The 21,674-nt window shown below is 34.9% G+C and overlaps 2 protein-coding genes across 2 annotated transcripts; one reads left to right on the top strand and one right to left on the bottom strand.

Moving 5' to 3' along the window:
- The first annotated feature begins 35 nt into the window (after window positions 1–35).
- LOC124539973 (glucose-6-phosphate isomerase) lies at window positions 36–14,155 on the top strand. The gene is made up of 12 exons (XM_047117350.1): window positions 36–271; window positions 840–979; window positions 1,716–1,884; window positions 2,781–2,889; window positions 3,490–3,654; window positions 8,028–8,140; window positions 8,778–8,904; window positions 9,573–9,667; window positions 10,447–10,605; window positions 11,670–11,802; window positions 12,537–12,678; window positions 13,612–14,155. Exons 1-12 carry the CDS (start codon window positions 51–53, stop codon window positions 13,800–13,802), a joined length of 1,764 nt encoding a protein of 587 aa, XP_046973306.1. The 5' UTR covers window positions 36–50; the 3' UTR covers window positions 13,803–14,155.
- A 1,854-nt stretch (window positions 14,156–16,009) lies between these two features.
- Window positions 16,010–21,577, bottom strand: LOC124540045 (flap endonuclease 1). The gene is made up of 8 exons (XM_047117447.1): window positions 21,409–21,577; window positions 21,267–21,332; window positions 20,550–20,753; window positions 19,998–20,143; window positions 18,940–19,107; window positions 18,084–18,302; window positions 17,304–17,453; window positions 16,010–16,228 (listed from the first exon to the last, which is right to left on the bottom strand). Exons 1-8 carry the CDS (start codon window positions 21,488–21,490, stop codon window positions 16,124–16,126), a joined length of 1,140 nt encoding a protein of 379 aa, XP_046973403.1. The 5' UTR covers window positions 21,491–21,577; the 3' UTR covers window positions 16,010–16,123.
- Window positions 21,578–21,674: the final 97 nt, after the last annotated feature.

Genomic DNA, 21,674 nt, shown 5'->3' with positions numbered 1-21,674 from the left:
TTTGAGCGAATGGAAAATTAAAACGCCAATAACCTTCACACGTCATTGAAATGTCAATTGGACATTCGTTATCAACCTTGTTGATACGGCAGTGTCGGCGTACTATTACAACGAGAACTCGTAAAGTTACTTATTTAAAAATGGAACCTAAAGTAAATTTAAAACAAGATCCCGCTTTTACAAAACTTCAAGAGTTCTATAATGCTAATTCCGAAAAAATTAACATCCAACAATTATTTCAACAAGACCCAGACCGCTTTAATAAGTTCAGGTATGTACGTAAGAATATTTAAAAAAAAAAGTATTTTATTTCGTTTTATTAAATGTGTTCAAATTTAATGTAATAACTTTTTGGTCTTATTACGTTCGCATAAGAAATTTACATCTAAAGGTCAACGGTAACAAATCAATGTCAAACACTTTAAAAAAAGTTTGAATTTTTTTTCATATCAAAGTTTTTTAATTTTAAATATTGCTTATCACGATGATTAAAACAAAAAAAAAAATAAAAGACTTAAGTTTCATAAAATTCATTATTGCCTCAAATATTATGAGAATTGCAAAATACAGTTTAAATTAAACACTTTAAAAAAAAGTTTTAATTTTTTTTCATTTCAAAGTTTTTTAATATTAAATATTGCTTATGTCACGATGATTGAAACCAAAAAAAATGACTTAGATTTCATAAAATTAATTATTGCCTCATATATTGTGAGAATTGTAAAATACAGTTAAATAAAGATTTTTTTTTATTTATATTTTAAATAATAATAGATAAAAAATAAAAATTTATTATTTTTTTAAGACATTAAATATTAAGTGTATAATGCTTGTTCTAGTCTACGGATTCCAACTCCCAATGATGGTGATATCCTGCTAGACTACTCTAAGAACAGGGTAGATGCTACTACCCTTGGATTATTGTTCCAGCTTGCCAAGAGCCGTGGGGTAGAACAAGCTAGGGATGCTATGTTTTCAGGTGATTACTAGATGTATGCTTGTGCTTTTCAAGACCACACTCTTGCAATTACTATTTTTTTTACGAAACAAATTTAGAATACCCCTTTTATTAGAAGTCGCTTAAAAATAAACATTTTTTTTGCTACCAGGAATGTGTATTGAATTTTAGTTACTTTTTTAGAATTTTTATGCACTGTATTATTTTTATTACATTATTATAATGCTAGTCATTAATAAATACATTTTATTACATTATAAAAAAAAAATTAAAGTTTACACTGAGTGATCGAAATTCGACTACAAAAATTATGAACATTTTATTTGCATACATATCTAACAATATGAAAAAACTGGTTTTGGCTATACTTGTACATATTTAAAATTGATATTTTTGTCATTTCTAGCAAGTAGTTCTAAACATATATTTTTTTACATTAACAGCCTGAAAATTTTCCACTTCTGGGCCTTTTCTCCCCTTGGATAGAAGGCTTAGAACATATTCCCCCATGCTGTTCCAAAGCGGGTTAGTGGAATACAGATGTGGTAAGAAGTTACAAACATGTAGGTTTCCTCACGATGTTTTCTTTCAGCGCCGAGCTCGATATTAATTATAACCACAAATTAAGCACATGAATATTCAGTGGTGCTTACCTGGATTTGAACCCGCAATCATCAGTTCAGGCATACGCGTTCTAACCACTGTTCTAAATATCCACACTAAATAAGGAAATTAAAACACTTTTTCGTGTAATCAGGTCAAAAGATCAACTTCACCGAAGACCGAGCTGTGTTACATATTGCGTTACGTAACAGACAAAATAGGCCCATCCTGGTCAACGGGAAGGATGTCACTCCAGACGTCAACGCGGTACTGGCCCACATGAAGGAGTTCTCAGAACAAGTTATCAGCGGCAACTGGAAGGGGTAAGTCTTAAGCCTTTATGTTACAGATTGGCGGACGAGCATATGCGCCACCTGATGGCAAGTGGTAAGATGGTAAGATCACCCATAGACAATGACGCTGTAAGAAATATTAACTATTCCTTACAGAGTCGGATTTAAAGGTGTAGAGGCCCCGGGGCCACAAAGCAGTGAGGGCCCTAGACAAACAGAAGCGTGAACACCCTAATAATTATATTATTATGAATTAATTAGTTATTTTTATTTCAATCAGTAAGCTATGAATTGTTTCGTATTTGTATCGGTAACTTTTAAAATATTAAATAGTAACATTATTATAATTTGACTATATCTCAGTATTTGTTAACTTGCTGAAAACTGTGGCCCCCTCTCATGTGGAGGCCCCTTCTCATGTGGAGGCCCCAGGGCAGTTGCCCCGGTTGCCCTCCCCTAAATCCGGCCCTGATTCCTTACATTGTCAATGTGCCACCAGCCTTGGGAACTAAGATGTTATGTCCCTTGTGCCTGTAGTTATACTGGCTCACCCTTTAAACCAGAACACAACAATACTGAGTAATTTTATTTGGCGATAGAACAACTGATGAGTGGGTGGTACCTACCCAGACGGGCTTGCACAAAGCCCTACCACCAAGTAGACTCTTTTATTTCTCCAGTTGTCGTTAATGTCTATGGTATAAAATGAGAATTAGTGTAACGCAATGTTATGCATATTGGTACTTTAATTTTCAATCGATATCAAAAACAGAAGGATGCGATGTTTCTAACCGCAGAAATTCATTATTATGGAATTGATTTGGAAAACTTTTTTTCTTAGTCCCACTTAATACAATAAGGATTATTTAATGAGATTTTTTTTTAATTTGATTAGTTTTGCCTTAACAATTAGTATTAATTTATAGGTACACGGGTAAACCAATCACAGATGTGATCAACATCGGCATCGGTGGTTCAGATCTCGGGCCCCTCATGGTCACAGAGGCGCTGAAGCCCTACGCCAATCATCTTAAGGTACGGTTTACAAAATAATACAAAATTGTTACCAACATAACATAACATGATTTATTAGTGGGGATGATGACGTCAGTAATTAACCGCATGCAATTAAAACCAGTTAAGTTGTCGAATTAATACTGAATGATATCTAGGGGAGCTGAGATGGCCCAGTGGTTAGAACGTGTGTTTAACTGATGATTGCGGATTCAAATCCAAGCAAGCACCGCTGAATATTCATGTGCTTAATTTGTGTTTATAATTCATCTCGAACTAGGCGGTGAAGGAAAACATCGTGAGGAAACCTGCATGTGTCTAATTTCAAAGAAATTCTGCCACATGTGTATTCCACCAAAACGCATTGCAACAGATTGGTGGAATGTGTTTCAAATCTTCTCCTCAAAGGGAGATGAGGCCTTAGCCCAACAGTGGGAAATTTACAAGCTATTGTTGTTGATATCCTGTATACAATACACATATACAATACTTAACCTATATACAATACACTTACTCATATACTTTGGGTCACCCGTCTCGTGGGAAGCCAGTTGTCAAGCTGGTCTGATCTGACAAGCCATTCAGATGAGACTCTAAAGATTTTACCGCATCTTTGTTTAGGTTCACTTTGTATCCAACATCGATGGAACCCACATCGCTGAAGTTCTCAAGCGGTTGAACCCAGAAACAGCCCTGTTCATCATCGCTTCGAAGACTTTCACAACCCAGGAGACCATCACCAACGCGACCACAGCTAAGAACTGGTTCCTAGAAGCCGCTAAAGATGTAAGTTATTTAGTAAATTGTTTTATGGAATTTCAGTTGCCCATATGTTGACAATTGCATGTAGCGGAGATGAGAATGCTGAGAGGAATGTGAAAGTTTGAAGGTTTGAAGGTGACACCGATAGCCGAGAAGTTATGTGGAATGCTATCATGGTATGGGCGTGTAATGCGGAGGAATGAGGGACATATTGTGAGGAAGGCCTTGAGCCTGGTGGATGGATATAGAGGTAGAGGACGACCAAGGAAACGATGGATGGATTGTGTGAAAGAGGATATGGTTAGAAAGAATGTTGCTTGTGAGATGACGTCTGACAGAGAAGTATGGAAGGAGAAGACATGCTGCGCCGACACCAAATAATATTCGGATAAGGGCAGGAGGATGAGAGAGTTGCCTATATATATATATATATATATATATATATATATATATATATATATATATATATATATGTATCTTATTAATTTGACTAAAAAAGACCCGCTGAGTTTCTTTCGCCGGTTCTTCTCAGGTCAGGGTGTTCCTTTCTCCGAACCGGTGGTAGTGTTTATTTGACAATAAATAAGTAAGTGTAATGCTTCTATATTGAATAAACAAATTTGAGTTTGAGTTTATATATATCGGCAAAGTCAAAACATGAATGTATGTAATATACTTCATTGTACACTATAAACAAAAATAAAGTTTAGGATTAAACACAGAAATTTACTTGGTGGTAGGGCTTTGTGTAAGCCCGCCTGGGTAGGTACCAGCCACTTACCAGATATTCTACCGCTAAACAACAGTACCCAGTATTGTTGTGTTCCGGTTTGAAGGGTGAGTGAGCTAATGTAATTACAGGCACAAGGGACATAGCATCTTAGTTCCCAAGTTTGGTGACGCTTTGACGATGTAAGGAGTAGTTAATATTTCTTACAGCGTCATTGTCTATGGGTAATGATGACTACTTACCATCAGGTGGCCTATATGCCCGTAAAAGGGCTATTTCAATATTACAAAATCAAAATAAACTTTATTCAAGCAGGCTTTTACAAGCACTTTTGAATCGTCATTTAACAATTATGTGAAGCTACTATCGGTTCGGAAAGTAGATTCTACCGAAAAGAACCGGTAAGAAACTCAGTAGTTACTCTTTTTTAACATTTAAAAAATTCAAATTCATGTTAGTTAATAAAATTATTTAAATTAATATATCCTGCTTGCAAGTCAACAGGTATTAACTCCACGCTTTTTTATTTATTTATTTATTTATTTATTTATTTCATTTATGTACCAACAGAATATACAGAGAATTATATACATTAAAAATGTGTACATAGGGATAACTTATCTCTAACAAGAGATCTCTTCCAGAAACCCTGAATCTAGTGGAGATTATTTGTAGCACAGATTTATGGTGTAGGTACAATATCAATTAGTTTTATATTATAAAATTCAAGTAGACTTAACGATAAATTAATATATTACACACTAAATACAAATAAATACAATAATATATACCTATATATACATATACACATATACATATATATATTATTATTATATACATATATATACATTCAACGTACATAGATACAAAAAAAATATATATATAAATACATACATATAAAATAAATTAAACTTAAGTGGAAAGAAAGTGTTGCTTGACTCTGATTTTAAACGAATTTATCGTAACATTATTATAGAAAATATTATCGGGAAGAGAGTTCCATAGGCGAGCGGCAACAACGGAAAACGAGTTACCATAGGAAGTAGTATTAAAAAATGGTACCTCAAGAGTTTTCGACGCCACACATGCGCGTACTGGTCTTTCACGAGCAGGACAGAACAGAAAACGCTCATGTAGGTAATCAGGGCTACCATGTTTTAATATTTTAAAAAGAAGCGATAAAATGTGCAAGCTCCGGCGAAGTCGGATAGGAAGCCACTTTAACTGACGTCGATATTGAGAAATGTGATCAAATTTGTGCAGACCGTAAATGAAACGAATGCACAAATTTTGAAGTCTATCTAGTTTGTCAAGCAGCTCATCATTCGCATCAAGATAGCAAACATCAGCGTAGTCCAGGATGGGAAGAAGAAGGGATTGTGCAAGTAAAATTTTTGTTTTGAAAGGAAGGAAGTTCTGCAAACGTTTTAGAGAATGCAGAGAGAAATGGACACGTTTACTGACTTCGTTAACCTGAGCTCTCCATGATAAATTGCAATCTATAACTAGCCCCAGATTACAAGCTTGGTCACTATATGCAATTTTAGTTCCACCATAGACAATTGATGGTACAATATCCCAATTAATCTTGCTACGTAACTGTCTGGTACCTATTATCAGTGCCTTCGACTTCAAGGGATTAACAAGAAGCCCAAAGGATGCAGCCCAGTTCTTAATTTTTGCAAGATCATAATTGATATCATGTATGGTCGAACACAGATTTGATAAGGTGGCGTGTCTATAAAGTTGTAAATCGTCTGCATAGAGATGGTAGTGAGAAGAAATAACTTTGGTAATTTCATTAATGAAGATTGAAAACAGAAGAGGAGAAAGTACGCCGCCTTGCGGAACGCCAGCAGAGAGATCAGCCCAGTCCGAGGAAGCCTCATCAGACTTTACCATCTGCCGACGACCACGAAGATAAGATTCGAACCAATCAATCACAGGCAGAGCAAAGTTAAGTGAGCGAAGGATACCAAGCAATACATCAAAGTCGACTGAATTAAAGGCATTGCTAAAATCGAGCAAAATGAGAATAGTAAACTCTCTTTTGTCCATAGCAAAGCGAATGTCTTCAGTGACTTTAAGCAGTGCGGTGGAAGTACTGTGACCGGAACGGAAACCGGATTGAAAAGGACTAAGGAGATGATTATGTGTTAGGAATTCTGACATTTGCTTACGTACAACGTCTTCAAGGATTTTTGATAGGATAGGCAAAATAGAGATGGGACGAAATTGTGAAAATGAAGATGGATTTGATATTTTAGGTAAAGGAATCACGTGTGCTAACTTCCAAACTGTTGGAAAGGTATTGGATTCAAAGGAAAAGTTTATAATGTGAGTAATAACAGGGTTTAAAGAGTCAAGGACAGGTATTAACATATCCCGACTAATGTTGTCATTACCAACCGCCTTGGAAGTGATAGACAGGATGCTTCTCTTGACTTCGCTCTCTGTGACTGTATGAAAATTAAAAGGAATACAATCAGGCGTGATGGCGTTCGCCATCTTTAACAATGTTTCAGCCTTCGTAGAGGCTGAAATTGTTAAAGGGGGAGTAGAAAAATGTTTATTTAGAGAATTCAAATCAAATGAATGTTGAGAAGATTTTGAGGGATTACCCACGCCTAAGGAGTTAAAAAATCTCCACATTTGTGAAGTGGTCAGTTTATCGATGGAGGAGTGGATGAAACGGCGTTTAGCATCTCTACACATCCTATTGCAGAGATTTCGCAATTTTTTGTACGTCGCAATATTGAGGTCAGTAGGTTCCCTTTTAGAGACTCTCTTGGCTTTATCACGTTTTGCCATCATATTTTTAATATTTTGAGTAAGCCAAGGTGCGGGTAGATGTTTTACCTTAATTTTCCTAATTGGAGCGTGCTTGTCATACAATTTGGTCAAAGATTCGTTAAAATAGGCCACCTTATCGTCAACATTCGTAAACGCATACACATTATTCCAGTCAATACTATTGGCGTCATAACATAAATTTGCAATATTTATATTTTTCATATTGCGTCTTAAAATTGTTTTGGTCTTGCGCTTTGAGAAGGAGAGTTTATAGCTAACGAAGAGTAAATCATGGAAGGAGAAAGGAGCTGTCAGCTGACCATGAGCTGACACACTGTGAGGGTTGGAGACAATAATGACATCAAGAAGAGACGGAGTACAATTAGGTGAAAAATGAGTTTCTGAGAGAGGAAGGATAGTATAATTAAAAGAAGACACGATAGATTTTAGATTTGTCGCTCTGTGATCATTTTTCACGAGACAAGTGTTAAGATCACCCATTATGATCACATGTTCATAAGAAGGTGAAAGTTTCACAAGAAGGTCTTCAAAGGTGTTAAAATAATTAATATTTAAGGAAGGACAATAGAGGACCCCTAAAAGGAGTTTAGTGTGATGGGAAGAAATTTCTATGAAGAGGTATTCAAGGATGTTAGGGGAAAGGTTTGATGATTGTTGTATTAACCGAAAGGATATATTATTTCGTAAGAAAATGCAAACACCTCCCCCTCTCTGAGAAACTCTGTCATTACGAATTAGAGTGAAATCCGGTAAAGTGTAAAGAGTCGTATCATCTATAAAATCTTGTATCGAACAAACAGACACTCCAATTTTATTATATGTATAGATTTAATTGTATGTGTTTCTTCATCAGCCGTCCGCAGTATCGAAACACTTTGTGGCGCTATCGACAAATGGTGAGAAAGTGTCAGCGTTCGGTATCGACCCCAAGAACATGTTCGGTTTCTGGGACTGGGTGGGAGGCAGGTAAGACACACACACACCCACACACATACATAGACACACGCACAAATACGCACACACACGCAGACATATGCGTGCGTGCGTGTGCGTGTTTGTGCGTGCTTATTTTTATTATTCTTTAATAATAAAAATACGATGTAATCACGGTGTTTCGAAAAGTGGTTCGGATGTCGATATAATATATAATCATTCGTGAATAATGTCGAAATATCGAGCTCTACGGACCAAAAATATAAAACATGGTAAATATCCCGAAATTAATAACTGTAAAACAGATATGTTACACCCATACTAAACAACAGAAAAAAGTGTGCCGCGCCGGGGACCGTTTATTTTACATTTCGTTACAAGTAAAAAGGATAGCTTGATAAAAACAATAAGAAAAAGGGAAAACTAGATGTTTTAATTACGCAAAACGTATTACTACGTAATTATGATGTATTATAACGTATTACTACGTAAAACGACTAAAGGCAAACGTCCCAATTGGGACGTTTTCTAGTCTTCACTTTTTGTGCGTTAATAACATATCTGTTTACTAGAACATCACTGATGTGAAATAATTTTTTCTTGTAAAACATTTCATATTTAGCATGAAAAATAAGGTAGACTTAGTCTTTCGTATTGTCTTTAACTGTAGGTACTCCCTCTGGTCTGCCATCGGGCTGTCCATAGCGCTCCACGTGGGTTTCGACAACTTCGAGAAGCTGCTGGAAGGCGCCAGCTTTATGGACAACCATTTCACCAGCGCTCCCTTGGAGAAAAACGTAAGGATATACGTGTCACCGTAAGATTACAAAATTCATTAGAATACAATCTAACGAGATAGATTGTGATCTGTCGAAATAGGCTATTTGACTGGTTTTTAAAATCCATTTTATATTATTTAGTAGAAGTTAAGGCACCCATTAAAAGTTGATCTTTTTATTTCTAGTACATGTTTTCCGAAAAATATCATATTAAAAATTCCATATTTAAATAGCGCGCGAAAACGATACTTGCACAATATGGCGCTGCAATGGGGTCGGTGACGTCACTTTGCTGTATTTTAATCTGTGGTACATATAGTAGAAAAGCAAGTTTTACAAGAAAGTGACTTCATCACGAGCCCGGCCAATCAGGAGCGTTCTGTGTCACATGACAAACGTTTGAAAAAATGCATTTTTATTCATTGATTTTTGAATAAATTAAGTATTATTTTCAAGTTTCGTTAGTAAATAACCATTTAAAACTCATAACATACACTGATTACAATCATTCATAATTTATTTTTCGCATTGTCAAATAGCCTATCCTTAGATGGCCCAGTGGTTAGAACGCGTGCATCTTAACCGATGATTGCGGGTTCAAACCAGCCTATCAATGGTGCTGACTCGTCATGGATTGTGTATCACCAATCATGTCGACATGCCCCCATCTGGAACCACTTTTCCAGGCCCCCGTGATCCTGGCGCTGTTGGGTGTGTGGTACAGCAACTTCTACGGAGCCGAGACCCACGCTCTCCTCCCTTACGACCAGTATTTACACAGGTATAATATATTAATTAACATCTTTTATCTATTACAAACATAGTATATATTATATGAACATGTTATATATGTAATTGTACTTTACTGACATATAATGTAATTAAAATGCTGGAAAAGAGTAACTAATGAGTTTCTTGCCGGTTTTTCTAGGTAGAATTTGCTTTCCGAACCGTTGGTAACTTTGCATTTGATTCAACAATGTAACATGACCGATTACTTGATATAAATAATTTTTTGATTTGTCTATCGAAAAAACTTGTGGCATATTGTTTACTAATTCTTGCCCGCGGCTTCGCTTGCGTTTACGGTGTTAGTTTTCAAGTGTCAGACAAAAATGTAGCCCTTAGAGTTCAAATTTACTTCATAAAAAATTTCATCAAATTCGGTCCAGCGGTTTGGTCGTCAAAGAAAGATAGATAGGATACTTTCACGTTTATAATATTAAATATAGATAGAAAACAATTAATTTTTATACCAATATTATAAAATTACATTTGTGTTGTGATGATAAAAAAGCGTGGAATTAATACCTGTTGACTTCCAGGCAGGATATATTAATTTAATAATTGTATTAACTTCAAAATTAACTAACATGACTGTATTTTTTTAAATGTTGAAAAAGAGTAACTACAGAGTTTCTTGCCGGTTCTTCTCTTTAGAATCTACTTTCAGAACCGGTGGTAGCTTCACTTAATTGTTAAATGACGATTCAAAAGTGCTTGTAAAAGCCCACTTGAATAAAGTATACTTTGATTTTGATTTTTGATTTTGTTTAACAGATTCGCAGCGTATTTCCAGCAAGGCGACATGGAGAGTAACGGTAAATACGTGACCCGAGGTGGTGACCAGGTGGGCTACAGCACGGGACCCATCGTGTGGGGCGAGCCCGGCACCAACGGACAGCACGCCTTCTACCAGCTCATTCATCAGGGCACCAGGTTGGCAACACTTGACACTTTATTTTACCAATTTATATATTTAATTTTTAATACTATATAAGTTCTGTAGTAAATAATTAATAATAAGTTAAATTATAACGTATAGTACGACACAACTTAGATGTCGCATCGGCAAAATTCGTAAAACCGATCACATCCGAATTGAGTACGCCATCCCAAATTATCAATATTTATTTCTCATGCGAATATGATCTTTGCACAAACGTAATAACTTGTAATATCATATGACCTATTATATTCGTCAATTTGACGCGTCGCTTTACATGCACTTGCTTTCTCTGACGCGTGAATCTATAGCGTCGAATGGCGCGATAGGGAGCTATTATTATTGGTTGTGTAAATCGGCAGTAATCGGTTTTATTTTCATTTCATTGCATTTTCCGATGCTACATCTAATTTATGTCGTACTATACTATTAAGAGGCCGAAATGTCTTTTAAATAAACTTATATTACTTTTATTACATGCACAAAACGTTATTTGTACAATTTATTTACACTGTAACAGACTTCTGTTATCCCGGTAGCGAGCAAGCGATCTATGTGGCAGGCAGGATCGAACTGACTTTGAATTTAATTAAGTAAAGTAAATAAAGTAAATATAATAAAATAAAGAAATACAATAATGATGATCTAAGGATATTAAAACAATGAAATATTCCAGAAAATTAGTAAATGTTGAATAAATAATATGATCATATTATCATAGGGTGTAACAGTGCGTTTAGTTCTTAAAGAAGAGTCTGGCATAAAATAAAATATATTTATCTTAATCCGGCTCGAAGGACCAAAATCAGAAAAAGTGTGTTTTATATACGAGATGTTATAGATAAATTATGTTATAAACGTTAAATAAAAAATAGTGTGTGTTAGTGACGGCCACTTACCATGGACTGTGTACTAATAGCTGCTTCACAATAAACACATTTCGAATTTATAATATCACAGCTATACTATATATACTAAGTTTTCAATCGCTCGCATACAGTAATTTATTAGATATGTTGATCATTACATCCGTCATAAAAATGAATATTATTCCCAGATTGATCCCCTGCGATTTCATTGCGCCCGCGCAGACACACAACCCGGTGTCGGGTGGGATGCATCACAAGATCCTACTCGCCAACTTCCTCGCCCAAACCGAGGCGCTCATGAAGGGAAAAACTTCAGATGAAGTATAATTACTTAATAACTTGCATTACTTGCAAATTTTGTGTGGCGGTAATATATTCTGATGGTAGATGGTAATATATTCCATGCGATTGTCGAGCCAAGACGGTTAGAATGCGTAAATCTTAACCAATGATTGCGGGTTCAAATCCAGGCAAGCACCATTCAATTTTCATGTGTCTAATTAATAAATAATGAGACAACATCACATACATTACTCTGATCCCAATGTAAGAAACTAGAGCACTTGTATTATGGAAAATCAGAAGTAACGATACCACAAACACCCAGACCCAAGACAACATAGAAAACTAATGATAATCTACATTGACTCGACCGGGAATCGTACCCGGGACATCGAAGTGGCGTACCCATGAAAACCGGTGTACACACCACTCGACCACGGAGCTCGTCAATTTCAAAAGGAGAGGAGGCTTTACCCCTATGTGGAAAATTTACAAGCTGTTACTGTCACATGTGATTTATTAGCCACCATTGTAATCTATATTTATGTTTTAAATATGAAATGTATTTGTCTGTCTGTCGCTCTTTCACGACCAAACCGCTGAACCGAATTTGATGAAATTTGGTATGAAGCAAACTTAAACTCTAAGAAAGAACATAGGTTTGTTTGCCTGACACATTACAACGAACACCACAGTCACAGATTATTTTCATGTAGAGCTAATCAAAGGTTTTTTTAGAACTGCCATAGGTAAATAATTTTTATATGTTTCAGGCTAAAGTGGAATTAGAGAAGTCCGGTATGGCACCAGAAGCGATTACAAAGATCCTGCCACACAAGGTCTTCAAAGGCAACCGGCCCACTAACTCCATTGTTGTGAGGAAAGTTACCCCCTTCACCCTCGGAGCGCTTATTGGTAAGATACACACCTTTAAGTCGTATGACCCAATTTGTGACTTTTTAAGGAGAGCGATTTTGTGCTTTCATTTTCGCATTGTTCAGCAACAAATAACAGTTTGTGATTTATTTTGGAACACAGTATTATATCGTATGTTAGAGTAGTAAGGATTTTATATGTTAGTAGAAATCAGTAAAAAAATGAAAATTTTCAACGATATTCGTGTTGTTATAATGTCTTTAAACGACGCATATAATCGTAAGTTATACTTACGACGTATAATCAACAAACCAGCAATTTGCGTCGGACATAATATGTAGAAATATTTTGTACTCTTTACTTCACACTTATGCGCTCTAATAGATCGACGCAAATCGTCGCAACCGAGGACACGACTATATGCGCGGTCGTATAAATATGATAAGACTATTAGCGAGTTAAAATATCGGTATTTAGAGAAAATATGAAAATAAGCTTTTCATGGATGTGAAGTGTTTATATTAGAACACATTATTGTACCAAAGTTTCGTAATACAATGATTTGTAATTAGACAGTGAGTTTTGAATAGAAAGAGTTTCAATCAATCAATCAATCAACAACAGCCTGTAAATTCCCACTGCTGGGCTAAAGGCCTCCTCTCCCTTTGAGGAGAAGGTTTGGAACATATTTCACCACGCTGTTCCAATGCGGTTTGGTGGAATACACATGTGGCAGAATTTCTATGAAATTTGTCTCACTGTGTCACCGCTGAGCACGAGATGAATTATAAAGACAAATTAAGCACATGAATCAGCGGTGCTTTCCTGGGTTTGAACCCGCAATCATCGGTTAAGATGCACGCGTTCTAACCACTGGGTCATCTCGAAAGAGTTTAAATAAAATTTTTGTTGAGAAGCACTTTTGATATTAAAATTGCAAAATAAAGTATGATTTGATATTGTCATTCGCAGCTATGTATGAGCACAAGATATTCACCCAAGGAGTGATCTGGGACATCAACTCCTTCGACCAGTGGGGAGTAGAGCTCGGCAAGCAGCTCGCTAAGGCAATAGAGCCAGAACTTCAGGACTCCAAGCCTGTCACCTCCCACGATGGTTCCACCAACGGCCTCATCAACTTCTTAAAGGAGAACTTTGCTTAATAACATTTAAATTATTTTTTAGTGCTTGTAACATTTTTAATCTTTTAAAATTTTACTATTATATATATATTTTTAAATTGTATTGTAATAGAAAATTATGAAAATATTTAAGGATCAATGTTATGAAATGGTTTTCGTTAAATTTTTATATATTATGCAAGACCAGTGTTGCAATGTTGAAAAATGAAATTTTATTAAAGAAATATTTATGTATGAAAGTAGGTTTTTTGGAAAGAGATCTCTTGTGTCTGTTGTTGATTTATGTATTAATTGTATTTAATACTCGAGTATTTCAAACTTGTTAATGTTTAGTTGTGTATTGTGGAATAAATATTAAACACGTTTACGATATATAATACATTTTTTTTTATAAATTCACTAAATTTTCTTCTCAATTACAAATTTACTTCTCTGTTAGACCGGGAGATGATAATGACAAAATATTTGGTCATTTGTACCAGTATGGCGGTTCTTCAGGGGTCTAATTACGTAAAGGCAAAAAGGAAAAAAAAAATTACTCCTTTGCAGTGGTATGGCGGCCATTGGAAACTCTCGGAAAAGTATGGCAAGGTGATTTTCCTGAATGGCTACTCGACGATAATACAAATATTAGCCTGGTACAAATGGTTGAATTGTTTTATTAAAATTAACGGATTCGCGTCGGTATGGCGGGCTGTAATGCCACACCCGAGAAGTATGGCATTACGGTACCGCCTACTTCGTTTTTTTCGACTATCTGAAAATACAAGCATTTTTGTGGAACAAATCGTCCGACACTCGTTATTTTTCCGACGCGTTCGATTAACGCCCACGCGAGTGGGCCGCCGGTGCGAACGCTACGACCATAATTTTCCTTTTTGCCTTTACGTGATTAGACCCCTGAAGAACCGCCATACTGGTACAAATTACCAAATATTTTGTCATTATCGTCTCCCGGTCTAATAACAGAATGTTATACCCGTATAGCACGACACAACATAGATGTTGCATCGGCAAAATTCGTAAAACCCGTCAAATCCGAATTAAGTACGCTATCTAAAATTATCAATATTTATTTCAGTGAATATGATCTTTACACAAACGTAATAACTTGTAATATCATATGACCTGTTATATAAAATTCTAAGTTGTGTCGTACTATACATATATACTTATTACTCAAATTTGACTTTTGGGTTTTATTTTATCGTATCGAAAATTCTACTATTCGTGGCCGGAAGACATTTGCAAAGATTACATTATTAAAAATTAACAGATAACTGATTCAATCATCTTTTTAAACTTGGGCTGTGTATATTAGTAGCAATCATCGTTTACTGAAGTAATTTCTCAAGTCGGGTCCAATCTTCCTTTTCTCCTTAATCCAATCTGATATTGAAGTAGGGACTTCAGGTTAATGATTCTTAGCTGTCCAGTTTCACACATAAATAAATATTTAAAAAATCAAACACCATAACATAGAAATTAACAGACATTTATTTCGTATTCAATAACCTTTAAAAATTAGCATTCACAATTTATAACAGGTCATTAAACCAGCAAATGAAAATAAGTCAAAATGTACTTAAATCTTCAGTTTTTTGAAATACTGATTAATCAGAATTAATAAGATTTAAATCTGAACACTCATTGGTCGTATATGACGTCATCAACTGGCAATTGACCAATGACCATTCAGATCAACGCTATGTTACTTAATTTGATTTAAATCAGCATTTCACTCGAGAGTTAAGTTATTAAATGCAATAATAATAATCATTCAGTCATTCCACGATACTTAATATTTATGATTTTATTTATAAATGTTTAGAGGATGGACGGTTAAACAATGTTGTCTTCTTCTTTCTTATGTTGAATAATTTATGTTAGAAAGAGATCAATATATAAAAAAACTTAACCTATACAATGATTCTCAGTTGATTTATACATTACTAGCTATCTCACCATGATACAAACGTGCTTATAATGTTATATACTTTAAATAGATGAACAAATAAGGAAATTTCTTTTATTGTATTTTGCTGGTTATTTGGTGCTAGTGGTATTGTTAGGTGGTCCTTTTTATACTGTAATATATATGTATGTTTTATATATATAAATTTTCTTTTAACTGTCTTTGTTATTTAATGAAAAAAACATTATAATCCGTGGCATAGTTTAAAATAACTTTGTTTTGCTCTCAGTAGAGTTGTTGTTGTTTTCTTTAAAATTAAATAAAAAAGATCAATTTATATTCAACCGATACCACTAAACATTCATAAATAAGACCGGTGAGAAATATAATTAACAAGTCTTAATGATCTAATGGTTAAAGCTTGATTCTACTTGGGTTTCCTGCCCCTGCCACTGCCTGTTTTCGCTTTCTTATTTACATTTTTCTTTTGTTCTTCTGCTTTACGTTTCGGGTTGGGTGTTGTTGATAATATCTGGAAATAAAATTAAAAAAAAAGGTTAACTTTTAACGAAATTGTATTACTCTCATTCGACCTTTTTGGTGTATAAATGTGGAGACCTTTTTTTATAATAATGATTAACTAAAAGATAAATATTCGTATCAGAAGACGCAGCCATGTTTCAGCGGCTAGTTTAAAATATAATTACATAAGTATCTGTGATTCGCATTTACAAACCGCTTTAAATTTTAAGTATAGATAGGACAAGTGAGCATTTTATGTGTATGGTTGATAAAATATATTATTTATAAATATATATTATTTTATTTATTAGTACAGCACCATCCACCTTATATTCTATGACCTATCCTATAGTTGGTTGCCTGGAAGAAATCGCTATGTAGCGATAACGTCGCCAAAATTGTACGCCTATTATATCAAGGCCATATCTTTGTTATATTTCTCTGTGTGATGTATAATAAAGACTAAACTAAACTAAAATACTAAGCTGGTGTATAAATTACTAACGTAAGTGGGTACAGGCAGTCTTACGCAGTTTCAAGTTACTTCCAACAGTGTTTTGACACTATTCCCCAAGCATACGCCAATTGTTTTGACAGCATACGAGAGATAGAGATTCACTTGACGCGATGTCGATGTCATAGCAAGAAGAAAAAAAAGAAGCAATCTAATCTGTCTCGACCTACGTTGTTTCAATTTATGTCGCGCTTTTTAAAAACCTTCGCCGTAAGTACGAGGATAGCCTTATTACAAATAAAAAAAATTAGTGACTGATTTTTTAAGCTTTTAATGTAAAATATGCAGTGTGCTATCGATCATAAACTCATTAATTGTATAATAACCTTTTGAACACAAGTATTCCTTAATATTTTTTTTTAATTTGTGCAACAGAGGCATTTTGAACGCTTTCTGGGATCCACAAAAGAGTTACATAAAAGTTATATAAAATCAGTAATATATTTTCGTACATACATAACATTACAGAATATATATTGAGAAGCAACAGTTAATATCTTGATTTTTTAAAATTAATTCCTTAACGATCTAGGTCGTAGTTCGCTATTTCTTATAGATTTTATAGACTAACCTTGAAGAAGCCATCAAGTCTGCCCTGCGTGGAGCCAGTGCGAGCCTTTATCAACTTCTTGGCACCGTTGCGGACTCGATCCTCATTGAACTGTTTGTCTCCGCACAGGAACTTAACAAGACCCTCCTCGTCTGGATCCGACCACTTCAACTGGAATCAGAAACAATACAATAATGAGCCAAATAACTCAGTATGGTATAATAATAACCTGTAAATATCCCACTCCTCTCCCCTTGAGGAGAAGTGTTGGAATATATTCCGCCACGCTGTTCCAATGCGGGTTGTTGGAATACACATGTGACAGAATTTCTATGAAATTAGACACATGCAGGTTTCCTCGCGATATTTTCCTTCACCGCCGAGCACAAGATTAATTATAAACACAAATTAAGCACATGAATATTCAGCGTTGCTTGCCTGGGTTTGAATCCGCAATCATCGCTTAAGATGCTCGCGTTCTAACCACTGGGCCATCTCAGTGCACAGGTGCTATGGTATGTTAAATACTAAAGATTGTGTGTAAAAATTCAGGCAAGCTTTATTTAGCAATTTAATGTAGTTATACAAGTTGATATATTAAAATCTTGTAATTTCTATAACTTATTTTTATTAATACTATAAATATGGAAGTAACTGTCTGTCTAGCTCTTTCCCGATCAAACCGCTGAACCGAATTTGATGAAATTTGTTCTGAAGCAAATTTGAACTCCAATGAAGGACATGGGCTATATTTTTTGCCTAACACTTGATAACCATATATGAATGATAATACTATCATACCTCAATGTCTTTCCCTTCTGTAACTTCCGGGTTAAGGAATAACCTCCTCGCGTCTTCGAAATTCCAATCCTCCGGGGGTTGATATTTGTTAGTATCAATGTTGTGCAACACTTGCTCTATGCTCCGGTGTTGCTTGATGAGTTCAATGGCTCGTTTGGGTCCGATACCTCGGATGGAGCCGCAGTAATCACAGCCGAGGAGAATGCAGAGATCAATGAACTGAAATAATAATAGTATACACTTTAATATAACATACATAGCTAATTTTGAAGTTTAACTTGGTGGTAGCACTTGTTATTACCTCTGGGTAGGTACCACTTACTCATTAGATATTCTATTATAAATAGAGATACTTGGTACTGTTATCCTCCAGTCAGAAAGGTTAGTGAGCCAGTGTAACTGAGACTAACACAAGTTCTATGTAATATGTATGTATGTATGTAATATATAAGTTTATTTGATATGATGTCTAAACAGTATCAAATCAATTTTATTCAAACTTCACAATTAATCATTTTTGAATCATCAACAATTACATACATAAATATAATACGGTTTTGTAGAGCAGTCTCTAGCGAGAAGAAAAGGCAAGGAACTTGCATAGTTGCTCTTTTCAAGTAAACACATTTACAATGCCATTCTTTACAAAAATTAATAATTAGTGTTCTGTGTAGGAAACTGAGTCTAACTCCAGACTTTTTTTATAGTAGTCTTTTAATGAATAATAAGTTTTATTTATTAATTTAGTCTTAATGTTGTATTTCATGTCTTTTGCGTACCAAAAATTCCTGACGCATATCCACAATTTATTAACACAATATTGGGCAGCAAATTCCAGAGCAACTCAAATATTCACCTCATTATGATTAAGTTCCAATCCATCTAGAACTTGATTCAGGTGAAACTCTTGCACGGGCATCTTTCTGGCTTCTGAGAAGGTCAAGTGTCGTAGGAGCACATTCGATCCGAAGGTCAATGCGTCCATATCTTCTGTGGCCACTGCATAGACTTTACCAGCCTTCACCTGTAATTGTATTTGTTAAATATTAAAGAATTTTATTTTGTGTTAAAATGGGACCTTATTATGTAGTGGATGTGAGTCGAGATGGCCCAGTGGTTAGTACGCGTGCATCTTAACCGATGATTGCGGGTTCAAACCCAGGCAAACACCGCTGATTCATGTGCTTAATTTGTCTTTATAATTCATCTCGTGCTCAGCGGTGAAGGAAAACATCGTGAGGAAACCTGCATGTGACAAATTTCATAGAAATTCTGCCACATGTGTATTCCACAAAGCCGTTTTGGAACAGCATGGTTGAATATGTTCCAAACCTTCTCCTCAAAGGGAGAGGAGGCCTTTAGCCCAGCAGTGGGAATTAACAGGCTGCTGTTGTATATCATAACACAAGTTATAGTTGGCTAGAATCCGATATATTTAGCACCACTTTAGATGCACATATTTCTCGATGATATCTGCTGCTAATATAATTGTCTTTACTAAAACAACTACTGAGTTTTCACTGAAAACTCAGTATTTGTTTTAGTGGCAGAATTTCTATGAAATTTGTCACATGCAGGTTTCCTCACGATGTTTTCCTTCACCGCTGAGCACGAGATGAATTATAAAGACAAATTAAGCATATAATCGTTATGATATATCATATTTAAAATGGACCTGATAACAACTGACCAATTGGGTCCTTTGTTTGTTAATCTATATTTATATTATAAATGTGAAAGTAACTCTGTCTGTCTGTCTCAACGACCAAACTAATGAACCGAATTTGACGAAAATTGTTATGAAGCAAACTTGAACTCCAAGGCTACTTTTTTGTCCAACACATGGCAACCACAACCCTAAAATATGAACAAACTACTAGTGTTAATATTATTAATATTATTATAAGATCTTACCAAAGCTGCGCATTGAGCCTCAGCTTCGCACGGGGCTTCGACCACAGGAACTCCCATCAATTTCAAAAGCTCTCTCGCTTCTTCACCATGCTGTTTTGTCACCTTCACTAGACGACGGTTAAACTTCTCAATTGATGCTGAGTCACCTATAAAAGTTTATCGTTTTAAATAATTACTTATAAGACACTAGTACCTCAAAGGATGTAAGGATCTTTTATTATCTTAACCAATAATTGGGGGTTCATTTATATAAAATGTAATGTATAATTCATAGTATTATGTTTTTAATTTGTCTCATGCCCAGCAGTGGTGAAGAACCTGCTTGAAGAACCAGTTGTGAGGAAACCTGCATGTGTCTGATGTTAGACAAATCCTATATGTGTATCCACCAAGGCATATTAAGCAGCATAGGGAAATAAGATCGAAATCTTCTCAAAGAGTGTCACTCTTGGCGCCGCAGCATACTTATAAGCTGTTAGTATATTTGCATGACATACATGTATGTATGCATTGTTTGACTTTTATAAGAGTAATAGTTAGTAACCAACTTACCAGCCTCAGTTGCTTTCTGAAGTTCTTTCTCAGCCTCTTCACGCCGCTCTGCTCTTTTATTGAGTTGATGAGATTTCATTTCAGGCGGTTTACCGTCAAACACATAAACTGGTTTGATACCATTTTCAACGAGACGGATAGTTCTATAGAATGTTCCCATTAGATGTGATGTGGTTTCACCGTCCACCGATGTCAATTGTGCTCCTATAATTTTATATAAGGCCAAACTGAGAAACAGAACCTAAGTTTACTTAATATCTAAGCCAGAATAGCTTTTGCGTTTTATATTTTATTCATTTTACATTATATATTAATAGTAAGTATGTATTAAAATCTTAATATGTGGTTATAGTATATATTTATAATTGGCATATAAACACAACATTTGTAATGCATATTGCATTGATCAATTATTCATCTCCCAGTCAAAACAATCATCTTGTTTTGTGTGACTTTGTAACACACTTTTTGAATATCAAAGATTCAATAAATATAAAAAGTATGTAGGTTACAAACACAATTGTACTACTAATATGAAGACATTGAAAACTATATATTTTATGTATAAACTACTTACCTTATCTTAGCTACTGGTAAGATACAATGTCTAAGTTACAATGGATAAAATTTTAGTAGATTTATATGACAATCTCGTTGAGATTGTAATTTACAATGTTATACGGAAACTTATATATTATTATGTTTTAAATCGGTTACCTTCACTGCGCACTGCTATTAAGAACTGATACAAGCTCATAGACGCATCAATTGCAACTTTTCTGCCTGTAAAAAAATATATTTATTGAGTAAAAGGCAACATGTTCTTAAAAGTTTACATTTTATAGTATTGACGACTTACCGAAGTAATTTTTAATTTCCATTTCTTTAACAGCGTGGGGTGCAATGTCTGCAATTAATTTCGATAAACCAATAATACCCATTTTGGTGTTTTAAACTTATTAATAATTGTATTTATGCAATTTGTCTCTGAATAAAAGCGGGAAATTTTGACACTTGACACTAAAATTAATTTCATTAGAATAGCATTCGATGTTTAGAGATGGGCGACCTAAAAAATATCGATTTTTACAAAACTTTAATGTTTAAATAACTAATTAAATAAAT

This window comes from Vanessa cardui, chromosome 24 (assembly GCF_905220365.1).
Source record: "Vanessa cardui chromosome 24, ilVanCard2.1, whole genome shotgun sequence".
Taxonomy (NCBI): domain Eukaryota; kingdom Metazoa; phylum Arthropoda; class Insecta; order Lepidoptera; family Nymphalidae; genus Vanessa; species Vanessa cardui.
The sequence above is the reverse complement of the archived record's forward strand: the minus strand, read 5'-3'. Positions and strand labels throughout refer to the sequence as shown.

What these genes read in the sequence shown, in the direction of transcription:
- LOC124539973 (XM_047117350.1), top strand. Translation starts at nt 51, where the DNA reads ATGTCAATTGGACATTCGTTATCAACCTTGTTGATACGGCAGTGTCGG. An exon ending in TAGGGATGCTATGTTTTCAG is followed by an intron (nt 980 to 1,715) that starts GTGATTACTAGA and finishes TCGTGTAATCAG; the next exon opens with GTCAAAAGATCAACTTCACC. An exon ending in TCCTAGAAGCCGCTAAAGAT is followed by an intron (nt 3,655 to 8,027) that starts GTAAGTTATTTA and finishes TTTCTTCATCAG; the next exon opens with CCGTCCGCAGTATCGAAACA.
- LOC124540045 (XM_047117447.1), bottom strand. Translation starts at nt 21,490, where the DNA reads ATGGGTATTATTGGTTTATCGAAATTAATTGCAGACATTGCACCCCAC. An exon ending in AATAGCAGTGCGCAGTGAAG is followed by an intron (nt 20,754 to 21,266) that starts GTAACCGATTTA and finishes ATAAAATTATAG; the next exon opens with GAGCACAATTGACATCGGTG. An exon ending in TCAGAAAGCAACTGAGGCTG is followed by an intron (nt 20,144 to 20,549) that starts GTAAGTTGGTTA and finishes AAACTTTTATAG; the next exon opens with GTGACTCAGCATCAATTGAG.